Source organism: Hemicordylus capensis, chromosome 2, assembly GCF_027244095.1.
Source record: "Hemicordylus capensis ecotype Gifberg chromosome 2, rHemCap1.1.pri, whole genome shotgun sequence".
Taxonomy (NCBI): Eukaryota; Metazoa; Chordata; class Lepidosauria; order Squamata; family Cordylidae; genus Hemicordylus; species Hemicordylus capensis.
Genome location: NC_069658.1, coordinates 29,650,156 through 29,668,128, shown reverse-complemented (window position 1 = coordinate 29,668,128; position 17,973 = coordinate 29,650,156). Strand labels below are relative to the sequence as shown.

At 45.5% G+C, this 17,973-nt stretch overlaps 2 protein-coding genes across 3 annotated transcripts in view; one reads left to right on the top strand and one right to left on the bottom strand.

The window, feature by feature from the left end:
- Nucleotides 1-5,387, bottom strand: part of FBXO4 (F-box protein 4) — a 27,610-nt gene extending 22,223 nt beyond the window's left edge. Inside the window, exon 1 of one of the 2 annotated variants that reach the window (XM_053300609.1) lies at nucleotides 5,231-5,387. In XM_053300609.1, coding sequence (XP_053156584.1) covers nucleotides 5,231-5,323 — 93 coding nt within the window. In that variant the 5' untranslated portion in view covers nucleotides 5,324-5,387. The other variant, XM_053300610.1, reaches the window with a different exon arrangement.
- Nucleotides 4,139-17,973, top strand: LOC128346861 (F-box only protein 4-like). The gene is made up of 7 exons (XM_053300605.1): nucleotides 4,139-4,635; nucleotides 8,211-8,446; nucleotides 11,935-12,167; nucleotides 13,657-13,732; nucleotides 14,053-14,222; nucleotides 15,360-15,535; nucleotides 17,277-17,973. Exons 1-7 carry the CDS (start codon nucleotides 4,417-4,419, stop codon nucleotides 17,385-17,387), a joined length of 1,221 nt encoding a protein of 406 aa, XP_053156580.1. The 5' UTR covers nucleotides 4,139-4,416; the 3' UTR covers nucleotides 17,388-17,973.

The window sequence follows — 17,973 nt, the reverse complement described above, 5'->3', positions numbered from 1 at the left end:
CTTTGTACATAGTCCGGAAACTTCAGTTAGTTCAGAATGCGGCAGCCAGATTGGTCTCCGGGGCAACCCGGAAAGACCATATAATGCCTGTTTTAAAACAGTTACACTGACTGCCAATATGTTTCCGGGCAAAATACAAAGTGCTGGTTATTACCTTTAAAGCCCTGAATGGCTTGGGTCCAAGATATCTTAGAGAGCGCCCTCTTTTACATGATCCCCACCGCACGTTAAGGTCATCTGGGGAGGTCCGTCTCCAGTTGTCACCAGTTCGTTTGGTGACAACTCAGAGGCGGGCCTTCTCTGTAGCTGCTCCTGGACTGTGGAATGCACTCCCAGCGGAAATTCGTAATCTTGATTCTTTGCTGTCCTTCAAGAGAGCCCTTAAAACCTATCTGTTTGGCCTGGCCTTTCAGGGTTTTTAATCAGTTTTAATTGTTTTAATACCTGGTTTTCAGGGTTTTAATTGTTTTGATAGTTTAATCATTTTTTAAGTTGTTTTAAATTGGTATTTATATTTGTATCTCTGTTTTAATTGTTTTTAATGTTTTCTGTTTTAATTGTAAACCGCCCTGAGCCATTTCGGAAGGGCGGTATATAAATCAAATAAATAAAATAAATAAAGGAGGCTTTCAGGGGAGCCTTAACCCCATCTTTTCAGCCTGCTTTTTAATAATATTTGTTTTAATTGCAATTTTAATCTGCTTTTAATTGGCTTCTGATCTTAATTGTTATGTATTTCTGATTTTCGTGTAAACCGCCCGGAGCCACTTTAGGAAGGATGGTATATCAAGCAAGCCAGTAAGTAAAACAGATCCTGATGTTTCTTTCCTTCCTTTCTTTTTTGGTGTGTGTGTATCTCTGGAACCAACAGTGCAATAACTGTTCAGTAAACAAAGCTTGAGATGATGTGTGAGGCTGAAAGAGTTAACAGCAGTCCACTAAGTTTTGCAGAAATACTCTGTACTCATGAATGTTACACTTTTGTCAATGAAATCAAATTGTGGAACCAATTTAAACAAGGGGGGGGAGACAGCAAACTCTTTCCTCCCTCCCCACCCAACTACCCGGATGGGGGGAAAACCCCTGCTTCCTGCAGGTTAGCCTTCCTTTGGCCAGTAGTTCCTGCCACCACTCGCTGCTTCCAGAGAGAACACAGTCGGGATCTGAACCTCACTTCTTTGGGTTCCCTCTGTCTCTACAGAGAAGGAGCTGGGCATGGTTCCCCTTCGCTTTTACGTAGCTCAACCTTGTGGGGAGCTGCAACTCCGAGTCTGAGCACACACACACACACAAGAGGTGATATTGTTCTCTCTAAAAGACTACTTTATTAGTCTATAGGAACCAAGGTGGGTAGAGGAGTAGGTAGGCATTAGTAAAATAAAGCAAAAGTCATAAAGCACTTAGCAATAGCACTTACATTTATATACCGCTCTATAGCTGGAAGCTCTCTAAGCAGTTTACAATGATTTAGCATATTGCCTCCCAACTTTCTGGGTACTCATTTTACCGACCTCGGAAGGATGGAAGGCTGAGTCAACCTTGAGCCCCTGGTCAGGATCGAACTTGTAACCTTCTGGTTACAGGGCAGCAGTTTTACCACTGCGCCACCAGGGGCTCTTACATATCTTGGTGATGGTTGTCCAGCAAATAGATGGGAAATTGCTGACCTCTTAACAAAGGCAACACACAACTTTTAAAGAGTCTCTTAGGCAAAACACCTGGAAGGGTGGTGAGCCTCTTCCACCAATCGGAGATCGACCATAAGAAAATAAGAACAGCCCTGCTGGATCAGGCCCAAAGCCCATCTAGTCCAGCATCCTGTTTCACACAGTGGCCCACCAGATGCTGCTGGAAGCCACAGGCAGGAGTTGAGGGCATGCCCTCTCTCCTGCTGTTACTCCCCCCGCAACTGGTACTCAGAGGCATCCTGCCTTTGAGGCTGGATGTGGCCTATAGCCCTCTGATTAGTAGCCATTGAGAGACCTCTCCTCCATGAAGTTATTCAAACCCCTCTTAAAGCCATCCAGCTTGTTGGCTGTCACCACATCTCATGGCAGAGAATTCCACAAGTTGATTATGCGTTGTGTGAAAAAGTACTTCTGTTTGCTGGTCCTAGATTTCCTGGCAATCAATTTCATGGGATGACCCCTGGTTCTAGTGTTATGCAAGAGGGAGAAGTATTTCTATCCACTTTTTCCATACCATGCATGATTTTATAGACCTCTATCATGTCTCCCCATAGTAATCCTTTTTCTAAACTAAATTGCCCCAGCTATTGTAGCCTTGCCTCATAAGAAAGGTGCTCTAGGCCCCTGATCATCTTGGTTGCCCTCTTCTGCACCTTTTCCAGTTCAACAATGTCCTTTTTTAGATGTGGTGACCAGAATTGTACTCAGTACTCCAGGTGTAGCTGCATCATTGTTTTGTATAACGGCTTTATGATATTAGCAGTTTTATTTTCAATCCCCTTCCTAATGATCCCTAGCATGGAATTGGCCTTTTCACAGCTGCCACACATTGAGCTGACACTTTCAGTGAGCTGTCCACCATGATTCCAAGATTCCTCTCTTGGTCAGTCACCGACAGCTCAGATCCCATCAGCATATTCTTGAAGTTGAGGTTTTTCATCCCAATGTACATCACTTTACACTTGCCAACACTGAACTGCATTTGCCATTTTGTCGCCCACTCACCCAGTTGGAGAGATCCTTTTGGAGCTCTTCACAATCCGTTTGAGATTTCACTACCCGAAAGAGTTTGGTATCATCTGCAAATCTGGCCACCTCGCTGCTTACCCCTACTTCTAGATCACTTATGAATAAATTAAAAAGCACCGGTCCCAGTACAGATCCTTGGGGGACGCCACTTCTTACTTCCCTCCATTGTGAAAACTCTCCATTTATACCTACCTTCTGTTTCCTGTCTTTCAACCAGTTAGCACAGATATAGCCAAAAAGACTATATCTGTGCAAGGGGCATGATCCAGCCAAAATGAAGTAAGATAGCCACATTTGCAGCCATTTATTCATTTTTTGTATATTTGCATTGCACTATTTGTTATATAGGAAGCTGCCAGTAGTGGCCGTTGTGAGTGATTCTCTTCTGGGCGGGGGTGGCCAGGGGCACCTTTTAAGTGTAGATTAATTGGTGCTTACCTCCACTACGGCTGCACCTGAAGGCTGCTCCAAGCATCATCATGCCGCCCAGCACCCCCATGGTGGGGGATCACACTGTACTGCTTGGAGCAGTGTTCAGGTGTGGCGGTAGCAAAGGTAAGCACCTATTCATTCATTCACACTTAAAGGTGTCTGTCTCCTGCTGCAGTGTTCCCTCTAACAGGGATTCCCAGATGTTGTTGACTACAACTCCCAGAATCCTCAAGCAAAAGCCATGCAGCAGGAGATCCTGGGAGTTGTAGTTGGCAACATCTGGGAATCCCTGCTAGAGGAAACACTGGATGGTGGGAACTGTAGTCCAACCACAACTGGGGATGCAGGGTTAAGAGTCTCTGCTACATAGAAGTGAAATACTGTTTCTATTGCAGATGTGTTGCAGAGTTGAGCAAGGATGAGCTCACCAGCTCTGGTGAGCAGCACATTGGATGCCAAGTGCTGTATCTACAGGGGCACCTAATTCTTTCCATATATAAAAATGGGGCAATATATTCTATCAGAGCTGGATTCTGATCTGCAGAAGCACAACCTACACCAAGGCATTCTTTCTGTCCTACTGACAAATACTGGACATTTTGCAAACAAAGACCTTATTCTTCAGAACAAGGTATTTGTTTTGTTTTGGAATTATTTTCTTCTAAATCCTCAAACTCAGCTTGCCTGATATCTGAGAAAAGCAGCTTTGCTTCTGTGAGAAGTTACAAATAAAAAATGGCGCCACTTGCATTTTATCATATCCTTGGCCATTTTCGTTGATTCCAAGGTACAGGTGCAAAACTAGTGTTTTAACGAAGTTCTGAACAATATTTTGATTATGTCTCTGCATTTTAAAATGAATTTTATATTGCCATGTTGCAATATACTGTAAACCGCCCGGAGGCCATTTTTAACTGAAGGCGGTATATAAGTATTGAATGAATGGAAAGAAACCCCCAAAGTTCCTCCTGGGTCAGCACGGAACCGATCTGCGGCGGGCGGGAGGCACCTGGCTAGGCAGTGGGAGGGCCTATTAGACTGTGGACTGGGCGTTAGGCGGAGCGACCCCACCCCCAAATTCAAGGAAGGCGCTTCTGGAGGGGAGTGGCCGCCAACTCCCCTCCCCAAGTGATTCCTCCTGCCCCACAGGCCCACACCGCACCCCACTGAGCTACCGCGCGTTGCTTGCGACTGGATCGCTGCTGCTTTCCTCGGGCTCAGAGAGTGGAGCCCCTTTTTGCGCTGGGACCAGCGACCTGCTTTCAAAATGCAGGCGACAAAAAAGCGCAAGCACTCCAGCAGTAGCTGCGCGAGCGCGGTGGAAGCGGGCAACAGCAGCAGGGAGGACGGGCGCGTCTGGTCCCTGCGGGGCGCAGTGGGCCCCCGGCTCCGGGGAGCTCGGCTCTTGGGACGCGACGAGGGCGGCACGCGGGCTGCAGAGGCTGACGAGGAGGAGCAACAACCCAGCACCCTGCAGGCGCTGCCGGTAAGCGCACTAGCTCCCAAGCCCGGGCGCAATTAGCGCATTCCCGCAAATTTAGCAAAGCGCTTCGCCGCTCAGACTCTACTTCCAACGCTCGCTTAATTGGGCGCCGGCTTTCTTCCGCGCTTTGGAGCGGTTCTTCCTCTCTCTAAGCGCCCTCTCTGGGAGGCAATGCGGGAAGAAGAGATGGGCTTTCCCTTGGTCCGATCCAGCAGAGCCCTTCTGGCCACCTTCTCAAAGCTCCAGATCAGGCCTGGCCGGCTCTCCAGCCGTTGCTGGACTACAACACCTATCATCCCCAGCCACGATTACGGGTGTCTAGTGGGGCAGGGGGTGGAGGAATCACGAAGCCATGCTAGTTGTTGCTGTGTGTGTGTGTGTGTTGATTTCTGTTCAGATCAGGGAGCCTGGCAGCGGCCTGCGTCCAGCCATTCGGACTCCCACCACTGCCAGCCACATCCCACTCGACTCACCGGTCGCCTCGACTCACCGGTCGCCGCCGCCGCCACAGACCGGCTGCCCAACCAGACCTGCTGGCCTCTGCAGCCCCGCCATGTTTTTGCTGCTGCCTCCGTCCCATCCCAGCTGCCCCACTCACCTGGTTTGGGCAGGTCCGCCTGAAAAATGTTGCTGCAGATGGGGGGAGGGGATTTGCGTTAAAGGCCATTGGAGACGTCGAGGAGCCCTGCATTCACGATTTGGGTTCCCCCCGCCTGCTTGTTGGAGCTTATCCCGCATTACCTCCATACTCCTAGAATGCCTAGCCTCGCTTTTCTTTGATTTTCTAAAAATAGATTTACTCTTGCAAGACGATCACGGAGTAAATCTATTTTTAGACAATCAAAGAAGAAAAGCGAGCCTAGGCATTCTATGAGTATAGAGTGTATAAAAGATTGACTGCCTGAAGGGGGAGCAATCCACTCACTTGTCTCGTGGATCTTCCACAAGATGAGGAATGGGACAAATTAATATTTATATACCGCTTTTCAAGAAAAGATTCCCCAAGCAGTTAAATGAAGAACAAGATTTCCGGCAGTGAGGCTGAAACTGTTTTGGCGGTATCTGGAGCAACAAGAGCCTCTTGCAGGGGCGGCCCGAGGGAGCAGCTCCTCAACGCCCAGCTCAGCTGCAGCCGCCCTCGAACTGCCCTGGCTGGAACAACACACCAGAGAGATGAGGGTGAGGGGTGTCCTCGAGACCCTCCCCTGTCCTGGCTGCTTCCTATTGCCCCCTGCCGCATGTTGGATGAGTCAGAACAGTGATTACAGAGTGCTTGCAGGGACAGGATTTGCAGTAGAATTCAGAGGGCCAGACAGTCTCGCTCCTCCTTCCCTTCCCCACCACCGATGCCAGCTTTTCACACCCCCGCCATAAAAAAAAAAAACCCAAGTCCTTCCATCTCACATTCCTTCCACCTCACAGTCCCATGGCAGTTTGAACCGAGCATTGGCAGAGGCTGCTTGTACAGTATTCTAGCTTAATAAATAAATGAACTAACACGTGATGTACTGCTGGGGCAAGCCTGCTTCTAACTTCGGAAGCTTGGATTGCCTGAAGGGGGAGCGAAAGAAAGAAAAAGCAACCCAGATAAATCAAGGAACCCAGATAAATCTATCCCAACACGAAACCCAGCAGAAGAGTGCAGTGGCGTAGGGAGGGCATAGGCGGTCCATGTTCGGACCTCCCAACTTAGTGGTGCCCCCCCATGGGGGCACTTCTTTTTCCACCTCATGTGTGGGGAGCCCCTTTTCTTCCTTTCATGTGGTGGTGGCAGTGGCAGCAGCCTCCTTGAGATAGCAGCCTGGGGTAGTCTGCCCTGCCACTGCTGCCTCCGCCATATGTGCGGTGGGAAGCGAAGGGGCACTCTGTGTGCGCAGCAGGGAAAAGAGGTACGTATGTGTTCTTCTGTACTGAGAGGAAGCAGTTTAGGCAAGCACACTTAAGAGTTAGCAAGGGAAGAATATGTGCAGTGGAGGCCTAGATGCCCGCCCCCAGTGTAAGAGTGGAGCCTGCATATGTGAAGAGGTGAAAGAATAGAGGATACACGGACCAAAGGAACAAAACATATACTAGGTAGTATATGTACCGTGTATAAGAGTCTATTCCCACACACAACTTTCAAGAAACATGGATAAAATAAACATATATAATGAAACACACAATTACTAAAGAAAATGTCTGTGTTCTAGACCCCAAAAAGTATGGCTGAAGGTCAACTTTTTGGGGTCTAGAACACAGACATTTTCTTTAGTAATTGTGTGTTTCATTATATATGTTTATTTTATCCATGTTTCTTGAAAGTTGTGTGTGAAGAGGTGGCAGAGACAGGGCAGCCTACCCTGGGCTGCTCCTTCAGGGAGGCTGCTGTTGCCATCTCTGCTGCTGCAGCCGCCCCCTGCCATGAGCGGTGGGGAGAAAAGGGGTGCCAGCGGCCCCCGCTGAGTACCAGATTACAGCTCTGTCCCTGGAAGAGTGCCGCCTGCTGGCAATAAATTTTTTACCACAGGCTTTGCAACAGCGGGGGGGGGGGAGAGGTGTCAATGGGGTTGATCTGGCAAATTGTCAGTCTTGAGGAAATCTCCGCTCAAATAAGTCCCCCCCCCAAAAAAAGGAAATTGAAATCACACCACGCATGCAAAGTTAGGAAAGAGGAGAAGCGGTGTCCAGACTCCTCTAAAAATTCATTGGCCAGAAGGGGCCAGAGAAAGATTGGGGAGCAAGCAATATGAAAGGTGCATTGGGAAAAATTGTAAGGAACGGAGAGGAACCCTATTAAAGCAACCCCGATGTGAACATCCCCCAGATTTCTCTGAATTATCTTTACTGAGCTTATATGCAGCTAATATATGCCCTCTTGAAATCAATAGACTTTATCTCACTTAATCTTGTGGTAAAGCCCACCGTCTGAGAAAGGCCATGATGAGGTTGTGGAGGCCAGGTGGTTGGTTGGCTGATCTGCAAGGCTAGGTGGCAGAGCCCCAGTGGCTCCTGGTTTACATTTTTTCCCCCGGGGGTGGGGAGGAATACACACATACATTGTATTCCTCCCCTCGGAAAGAGTCCCATGGATACCCCTGGACACAATGTAAATGGCAGTTTGGGTGACGGAAGTCATAGTCCAACAACTGTTGGCCATCCCAGTTCTTGGAGACAGTCTGCCCACTGTGCCTACTGACCAGCCACCTAGGGTGGCAGCCTGTGGGGGTTGCTGTTTTGCCCACCGGGTGCCCCATGCCACGCTCTCCGCCTCCCTGTGCACCATGGCAATTCAAGGCAAAAGAGGAGGCGGCACCCGGTGCGGTGGTGAGTGCAGGCACTTGGATGGGAACCAGGGAACATGGGGAAGAGTCGGTGGGCACGGCGATGACAATGAGGATGTGGAGGCACACATAGTTGGGATGGGGCAGCAGTGCAGTGGCAAGCAACCTTATGGCAGGTGTTGGCAGGCATGGGGATGGGGCACCAGTGGCCTGGTGAAGGAGGGCATGGCAGCCAAGCTTTGCCTGTGGCGCCAAAAGACCTTGGGCCAGCCTTGCCTGTTCTAGATGGATTCATGTATTGAAAACGTCTCTTTTCAGACTGAGTTGAAGCTATACATTATGTCCTTCCTCACACCCAAAGATGTGGTTTATCTGGGAAGCACCAACCACTACTGGAGGCAAACTGTCCAGGATCCCTTGCTGTGGAGGCAGTTTCTGATCCGGGATCTCCCTTCTTGGCATTCGTTCAGCTGGAAGTCGCTCCCGGCTGCCCATGTATTTAGCAGTGCCTTTGTTGAGCAGTACGGTATTGCTGCCTATGACTACATGGAAGTGTAAGTGTCCTTGAAACCTTCCAAGCTTTAGACATTTGGGTGTTATGCTAAATTCTGATTTAAAACATCATTGCTAACACAGTGGTGACAACAATTTCTGTATAAACTGCCAGGAGAGTTTATAATTGGGTGGAATAAATGAGCAATGAACAGATATTATTTAAGATCTTGCACCACAAGTGTGCAAGGCACTATATCTCTCAAATTGGGGGGGGGGGAGGAGGAATCCAGCTAAACCAAAGATGGGAGTCTCTTCGTTCCATTTTGTCCCAGCACAGATTCACTTTTACATGATAGCAGACAGGAGAAGCTACTGATGGAAGCAGCACTTCCGCAGTTCTTAGGCAATGCTTGTAGGTGATCCTTGGATTCTAATTTAGGACTTCAGCCTGTCCTCATGTTATGCTCAAGAGATGTTTCCCATCTGTGTACAGGGTACACCTGTACAGATCTGTGTCGTGTGTGTGTGTGTGTGTGTAGTTATTCAAACTGTATGGACTGCTTGAGATTATACTTCTCCAACAGGCCCAAGCACATGTGGTAAGGACATCTGCGCATGCATGTCCTTCCCCCATAATCCCAGCATGCTGGAGCGCCTTTCCCTGCATGGGCAGCAGTGGGCTCTTCCAAACTGCTCCTCTGCAGATGCTACAAATGCCAGGATCTAGTATTTCCTCCTGGCACACAGGGAGGGCGAAGGAGGTTGACAGTCAAGGTGTGCACACATGTTTGGTTGAGCTTGTTGGAGAGGGTGCCTGCAGCTAAGTGTTTGCCTTTAAGACGAATGTAGGTACAGTCATTTATGCAAAAAGATACATTTATTATTATTTTACACAGACAGGTGTTATTGACTGGTTTGTTTTATCCAGACATCGAGTCCTTCCCAAGGACCTGGGATTCCAGAATTTTATTGTCAATTGTTATAGATATCGTCGCAGAATATAGGCTGTTCCCAGTAAAGCTGCTTTTTGTAATTGGCTGGTGGTGATTTCTGTGGCCCCTATGGTGCTGAGGTGCTCTTCAAGGTCTTTTGGAACTGCACCCAGGGCGCCAATGACCACTGGGATTATTTTGGTATTATTTCTTGTTTACACAGTCAGACAGGTGTTATTGACTGGTTTGTTTTATACAGACATCGAGTCCTTCCCAAGGACCTGGGATGGCTGAATTTAATCGTCGATACTGTTGGTTATTATAGATATCGTCGCAAAATATAGGCTGTTCCCAGTAAAGTTGCTTTTTGTAATTGGCTGATGGTGATTTCTATTATTATTATTATTATTATTATTATTATTATTATTATTTCAAATTCGATATAGAAGTGTATAGACACCGGTATGCACATAATACATCTGTTACTGGTTCCTAGCCTTTTTCTTTCTTTTTTTAGCAAGTGTACCACTTCTGTTGCAAACTGTCAGCTCTAGTACCCCATAGAGATTGATTGAGTGTGTTTGTGTGTGTGTGTCCATCCGTCTGTCCGTCCCCAGGCCACGAGGCAGGATGCCTCTGAATACCAGCTGCAGGGAGCATCAGCAGGAGAGGGGATATTCATTTCTTTCTGCAGGCTTCCCAGAGGCATCTGGCGGACCACTGGGAGAAGTAGGATGCTGAACTAGATGGGCCTGGAGCCAGATCCAGCAGGGCTGTTCTTATGTTTTCATGTGTATTGGCAATTGTGCCTCGTTTTTCTCTTGTTTCTAATTTTAGATTTGGCAGACACAAAAGCACTATTCTTATTATGTTCCATACTCATACAAGAAGTGAACAGAGTCCACAAATACAGATCTGTACACAGGTGCAGTTATTCACATGTTAAGTTGAACACTGTATCAGGACTGTGTGCTGGAATGGGAAGGCACTGGAGTCCTATTGACACATTATGGTTAGTGCACATACAGTCCTGATACAGTGAACACACAGCTCTGTACGCATGTGCAGTTACTCCCATGCTATGTTCAACACACGGACAGTAGTGCATTTCACTTCTAAAGCAAACACATTTATTATTATTATTATTATTTCTTGTTTACGCAGTCAGACAGGTGTTATTGACTGGTTTGTTTTATACAGACATCGAGTCCTTCCCAAGGACCTGGGATGGCTGAATTTTATTGTCAGTTGTTATAGATACAGGTGGAACTCGGAAAATTAGAATATCGTGCAAAAGTCCATTAATTTCAGTAATGCAAATTAAAAGGTGAAGCTGATATATGAGACAGACGCAGTACATGCAAAGCGAGATAAGTCAAGCCTTAATTTGTTATAATTGTGATGATCATGGTGTACAGCTCATGAAAAGCCCAAATCCACAATCCCAGAAAATCAGAATATTACATGGAACCAAGAAGACAAGGATTGTAGAATAGACCAATATCGGACCTCTGAATAGTATAAGCATGCATATGTATTCAGTACTTGGTTTGGGCCCCTTTTGCAGCAATTACTGCCTCAATGCGGCGTGGCATGGATGCTATCAGCCTGTGGCACTGATGAGGTGTTATGGAAGACCAGGATGCTTCATTAGCGGCCTTCAGCTCTTCTGCATTGTTTGGTCTCATGTCTCTCATCCTTCTCTTGGCAATGCCCCATAGATTCTCTGTGGGGTCAGGTCAGGCGAGTTTGCTGGCCAATCAAGCACAGTACACTAAACTTTTCAGAGGTCCGATATTGTTCTATTCTACTATCCTTGTCTTCTTGGTTCCATGTAATATTCTAATTTTCTGGGATTGTGGATTTGGGGTTTTCATGAGCTGTATGCCATGATCATCACAATTATAACAAATTAAGGCTTGACTTATCTCGCTTTGCATGTAATGCGTCTGTCTCATATATCAGTTTCACCTTTTAATTTGCATTACTGAAATTAATGGACTTTTGCACAATATTCTAATTTTCAGAGTTTCACCTGTATTGTTGCAGAATATAGGCTGTTCTAGCAGAGAGAGATCAGAGCCCTGTTGAGTCCTGATGGAATCTAGGGGTGATGTACTCACCTACAGGATTCTTGAGAATGTGCCTGCAAGCCCCGTCCTTGTGCCAACATGCTCTGCCACTCCACCTCCTACTGTACACAGGGGAGATCTTCCCTGTGACGTGGAACATAGGGCTGCTCTGACCACTAGAAGAATCTAGTGTTCTGATCACCAGAAGAATCCCTGCATGAGCGCAGCATTTGTCTCTGCAGACAATTGCTGTAACCATGGACTACAGAGGACAGGGTTTCTCACAGAGGGAGAGCTTGTGGGGGCACTCCTGGCGATACTGTACACAAGTATAGGCTCCCTAGATCTTGCCACACCTATGCAGGCCTCAGGGCTTTGCAGTGTTTCAGCACTGGGTACTGTGCTATACCATTTGCAGGGTCCTTAAACGAGGTTATAGATCATGCTGAACAACACACTTTTTACACCACCCTGAGCTATTTGGAAGGGCGGTATAAAAATTGAATAAATAAATAAATAAGATGATGATGATACTACACACAGGTATAAGAAGTGCTGTTCCTGGATCAAGAAGCATCCGCCACGCCTCTGGCCAGCTCATGGACTGACGACATTCTTTTCAGAGGTGCTGCGCTCAAAAGTAGCGCCCTGCTTTGCCATGTTTGGGCTTGGTTTGGAAGACTTGGATGAATCTTTGGAAGATAAATTGATGATGACATCACCGACAGCATCAGCGATCTGGCAGTCTTATCATATGCCTTTTAAACAAATTTATGGTAATATAGGTTTCCTCTCTTTTTTAAAAAGCAGTTTTTTATTGATTAATCAAATTGATTTAAATGTTATAGCCTTTGTTCCAGCTGTATTCTTTCAGCAAGGATCCACAAATTTAGGCTTAGCTCACTGGCCAGCCATTTGTGGTCGTCAGAAATCTCCCCCTTCAATCATTTTCTGGAAAACAGACAGAGGTCACTTGCACTGGGATATGGCGGTGGTAAGAAATAGGGGGAGCCCTTCCTGCTTTTTCTTCCCTCTCAAAATGTCAGCAGAAGTGTGACCTACGGTGAGGAGACTTGTGGTTGCTGGGCTGTAGGTGCTTGCCACTGGTGAGCTGGCAAGTGGATTTGCAATGCCTGTGTTAGGGAGTTCTTCCATGTAGAGAGGGGACCCTATATAATATGATGACTAGCCCAGAGATTTTGCCATTTGTTGATACTGCTTCTAGACAAATTCATGGTAATATTGCTTTAAAAAAAAAAAAGATTAATCAAATGTTATAGCCTCCATATTCTGTTTGCTTACTGTAGCAAGAAGTTATTTAATGGAGAAGAAACCCTGATAGCCAGCTTATAAAAGATTTCTGCCCAAAACTTTGGAGAGTGAGTAAGTGCCACTCAGAGCACACATTGCTCAGTTAGATGGGCCAGTGATTTGATTCGGCATAAGGAAATTCCTTCTATCTTGTAACGACACATTTCCCTTCTTTTGTATAGAAAAGTATTCAAGGAGGAAAACTTCACGTGAACTCACATCTGCAGTTGGTGCAGCCTAGAAGCTGGTTTCTTTCCTTTCCTAGAAGTGAAGGGCATGGTCTGTATGCCCACTTTGCCGAAGCTAAGCACACCGTATGCCCACTTTGCCGAAGCTAAGCAGGTCTAAGTCTGGTCAGTGCCTTAATGGGTGACCACCAGGGCCATTTAAGCCACCTGCGATGGTGAAAGGGCAGGATATAAATTAAATAAGTAATAAAACAAACCTTGTTTGTGAGAAGCAGGCCTGTTATACAGACTGCATCTGGACATGAAATAAGATGCCTGATTTCCACAGAGTTTCTGTAACTAGTTTTGTAATGCCCTCCCTCTTCTAGAACATTCATAACTAGGGATTCAGAAGCTGGTTGCTATGTGGGACTGGGGGAGGGGTCAGCATCAGTGTTCTCCGTAAGAGGGATTCCCAGATGTTGTTGACTACAACTCCCACAATCCCCAGCTGCAGTTGCCTTTGGCTGGGGATTAAGGGAATTGTAGTCAACAATATATGGGAATCTCTCTTACGGGGAACACTGGTCAGCATCTCTTTGAGATACACAGTCCCAAGGCCCCCTTGGATAAATGCAAGTAGTTGCAGGGTTCTTTGGATCCTGGCCCTTGTTTAGAAACTGTAGATATACAGTATTTGATTTACAACCCTGGTCCCAGCCCTTGTCAGGTTTGAACAAATCCCAAATTCTCATTTCTCCCCCCCCCCCCTTTTTTTTTGGCTCAGAAATTGGACCAGGAATTGGATTGCATTCAAATGAGTACCAGAAAATCACCATTATAACACTGTATTCGAAGCCCAGGTAAGGTGTATTTCATGGGGAAGGAAGGAAAGGGAGGCATAGTGTGATTCAAAAAGTCTTCTATTGGTGTGTGTTTCTTTCAAAGGAGCCTTTGGCTGCATTATTCTTGCCATTAACCCAGCAGGAATCTGTGTTTCTCAAACAGTTCCTGGGGCGGCTTGTAAAAAAAAAAATTGATTGTTAACTGCTTTATTTACTACAAACTGCCTGGCCTATCCCTACTCCTTCCTCACACACCAGTCCTTGAGTCCTTTAATTCAGTGACATCTAATTAACCCCTTGCATTGTTTCTGAAGGAAGTGATTATCGTTTCCTTCCAGCCAGAGAAGACGCAGAGCCAGAGAAGTGAACCCTTTCCCTCTCAACATGTTGTTCTATGCAGAGAATGAGGCAGATAAGACGACTCAAAGCAATCTGACTGAGGTCTTTAAATCAGAGTTAAAGTTTGTTGATGGATTTATCTATGTTGCAAGTGCTGAAGCTCATCATGGTAAGGAGATCTGAATGATGCTGTCAAAACATAAAGGATGCTTTAGGGGGCAGAGGGTGAAGAAAAATATATGTTCTCTTTTGCAGGATGACAATTAAAGGGTGTGTATCTCCTGGATTCAAGCAGTAACCAAAATACAATAAGAATAGAAAGATCTAAATAAATCATATAACAACAATTATCTAAAAGATTTAGCAAGACAAGGAGAATCACAAATATATCTCCAGTTATAATATAAGCATGTAACAATCCAATTATAAAAACACTATTCAAAATAAAATACTATTAGGTATCTTGGAGATGCAATCAAAGCCTCCCCAGAGAGACAAAAGAACAAATAGGAGTCTTCATATTAAAGAAGTCTTAATGATAGCAAAAGAAAACAACCCTGTAGTATATTGCTTATACAGGTGGACTTCATTATCCGTGGATTCGCCTATCTGCAGTCAGGAAAAACACCCGACCTCAGCATACATGGGGGAAAGGGGGGAAACATGCCGACCTCACACATCCGTGGGTCGGAGAATGCCGGAAATGAACGTGGAGGTCATTTCTGGCCGCCTTTTTCTTCAACAGAGCCACAAAATGGCTCCTGTCTATGTAAAACAAAATAGAAAAAACCACTGATTTTCAGTTGATTTGGGGGCTCAGCATGACTCGGGAAGCAGCAGAGCAAGGTAAGCAGCCCCCTCCGTGAAATTTGGTCGATTTTGGGCCGACCTGCAACTTAACCCCTGCAATCCCATAGGATCAATACCTCAATATTTGTGGTTTCCATATCCACAGCTGCAGCCTGTAACGGAACCCCTGCAAATATCAGGGTCTACCTGCTTATAAAACAGTCCATATATTTTCAAATTTGAGCCAGATCCATTTTGACCCTATAATGGTCTTCCTCAGTGGCTTGAAACTGAAGATTCCGTCTCCCAGTACCGGGTTCAATGACCCATGAACATCTATAGGAAAATATCAAATACAATACAATTGTGTTTTCATGTTTTAAATTAGATAGATTATTTGGGTTATTGCACGTATATTATAATTGGAGACATTTGTGATTCTCCTTGTCTTATTAAACCTTTTAAATAATTGATATTGACAAATGACACTGTCTTCTTGTATTTTGCTCCTTCGCAGGACACGAACGTCAAACTGAATGTGCTCAGCTGGCAGCATTGCTCGATCCTGTTCTTGGACCTCCAGACAGACCTCTGCTGATCTTGTCTTGCATTTCCGTTCCTGGCACTGAACGGATTCCTTGTGTTTACATGGCTCATCAACTGCAACTAGACCGTCACTGCCAACCGTGGATGGTATCTTTGCTTTTTTATTTTTTTAAAACACTTCCCCTTTTATATTGTGACATTAATTAGCAGGTCATTCAGGACTCACAAAAGTGAAGGTAAAGTTGTGCCCTCGAGTTGGTGTTGACTCCTGGCAACCACAGAGCCATGTGGTTTTCTTGGTTTACCATTGCCATCTCCCGTGCAGTATGATGCCTTTCAGCCTCTTCCTATATTGTTGCTGCTTGATATAGGTGTTTCCCATAGTCTGGGAAACATAGTGGGGGTTCGAACCAGCAACCTCTTGCTCCCTAGGCAAGTTACTTCCCCACTGCACCATTAGGTGGCTAACAAAAGGAAGTACTTGTGTGTAATTAACTTATGGGATTTGTTTCTACACTAGCAGCATTAAAGAGAGAGAGAATTGGGCAATTTGATAGAGAATAAGGCTATCAGAGGTTATTAGCCATGATAGCAATACAGCCTTATGAACATATGAAGCTGTGTTCTACTGAGTCAGACCAGTAGTCAGTATTGTCTACACTGACTGGCAGCAATTATCCAAGGATTCAGACAGCCCTAGCCTGACCTGGAGATGCTAGGAATTGCACCTGGGACCTTCTGTATGCAGAGTGTGTGCTCTACCACTGAACTATGGCCTCATTCCCATTATGATCACAGTATCTGGGCTGATATTGGCCCTTTCATTATCATAGTATCTGGGCTGATATTGGCCTCTTTCACATGCACATCTAGTAGCCCTTTTTAGCCTTCTTTCCAGTAGGCTTATGAGATCACCCAGCATTTTGTGTGTCTGTTTGTGTGCACGCCCCCCATCAACTTCACAATGCCTGGACCAGTATGAACCAAATTGGGTACAGTTGTAGGGACACCTCAACACTGTCGTTTGTGATGATGTTATCCACCCCAATTCAAGATGGCAAGACACATAAACGTTTGCGGCTCATGTGGCTTAACTTGTGAACCACCTAACCAATGGTCTTTGGCCTTTTCCGCACAACAATGCATGGATTTCGTTTGAATCACTTTGCCTTTTGTATCCTGAACTGTGGTTCCCCCAGTCCAATATATGGAGGTGGTCACATATTCCAGTTTGTTGGAAGTAGCCATGTTAAGCAGAGGTGCAGTCCCTGGCCAGACCTCCCAGCAAAGCCCTGGATGGTATCCTAGGCTGCTTTGCATTGCCTCACAGCCATTGGTCTCAATTGCAAAGGAGGTGGGCTCACCTGGAATGAATCAGAAATTCACAGAGCATGGGTTCAAAAGTAGCATGAACCTAAGACTGAGCATTACTAGGGCTGATAGGCCAACTTCAATGATTGGCTACATATCTGGCCCCAAGGAAACATGATTCCTGCCATAGGGTGGGTGGGTTCACATGATCATGAACATCTGGATAACTGAAACTGCAAGTAGGTTCCTTGTGATGTCTGAACCTGCCCATGGAGAAAGGCAAGTCTAGGTCATGTGGGCTATGGAGAAGAGGTGGAACCCATGCAAACCATGATATGGTGATTGTCTGTGGTGCCAATCCAGGTTTATTAAACATCAGGATAAGTGTACCTACTGCAAAATATATGTAATGTCCCCCTTCCTGGTCACTATCAGATCACTGGCCCCACTAAATAGCTTTAATTCTTTTTAAAAATATATGTACACCAGTTGTGTAAGCCTCTGAAAAGAATTTCTTTTCTTTGGGGTTTTCCTGTTTCACAGAAGACTAACTTTTACTTCTCTCTTGCTTTTCCAGATTCAGAACATTGACATTTTAACATTAACTGGACTGCGGAATGGAATTGAGTGGCTACTGGATGAAATAAAAAACAAGAAAACCACTACTAATCAGAAATATTCTGAGTGACCAATTAGTTTTGTTCCTAAATGTCTTTCTTTACAAGCAGTGCTTGATGTGAATACTGCTCTCCCTTAGATGGCCATGCTTTGGCAAGGGATGATTTCTCACAGGAGCTGCTGCATAATAGCTCCCTTTTGGCAAGATGTGACTGACTGCATCAGCCTAGTTTTTAATTTCAATTTTAAATTGTGGCAGAGCAATCCTTCTTGGTGATTTACCACATGTCTGGAACCTCTCCAGGGGTAGCAGATCATGGCTCTCCTGTGCACTACTTGTTGCCAAGTGTATTGTTTGGTGGTGCTGGAAAGACTATTTCAGCCTCTGCTTATCAATGGATAGAAGATTTCTCTAATTTGGGAACTTTTGAACTAACAATTTACCATCGTATGCTGAAAGAAGACTCCCATACCAGAATTTCAAAAGATTATTTAGAGTTATTTGCATAATTTCCTCTGTTTCAAATCAATAACTATGTTAACCCCTCCATCCTCCCCTCTTTTGTTTGTTTCTGTTTTTGTCTCATGTCCCCAGCTTTTTGTTGTAATTACTGTTATAACATGAAAAAATTAAACTGTTAATTTGGAGGAAAAAA

Bases quoted from the DNA above. Each gene is read 5' to 3' on its own strand.
- LOC128346861 (XM_053300605.1), top strand. From the start codon at position 4,417: ATGCAGGCGACAAAAAAGCGCAAGCACTCCAGCAGTAGCTGCGCGAGC. The intron at 4,636-8,210 runs GTAAGCGCACTA...GTCTCTTTTCAG, and splicing joins GCACCCTGCAGGCGCTGCCG to ACTGAGTTGAAGCTATACAT. The intron at 8,447-11,934 runs GTAAGTGTCCTT...TACTACACACAG, and splicing joins GCCTATGACTACATGGAAGT to GTATAAGAAGTGCTGTTCCT.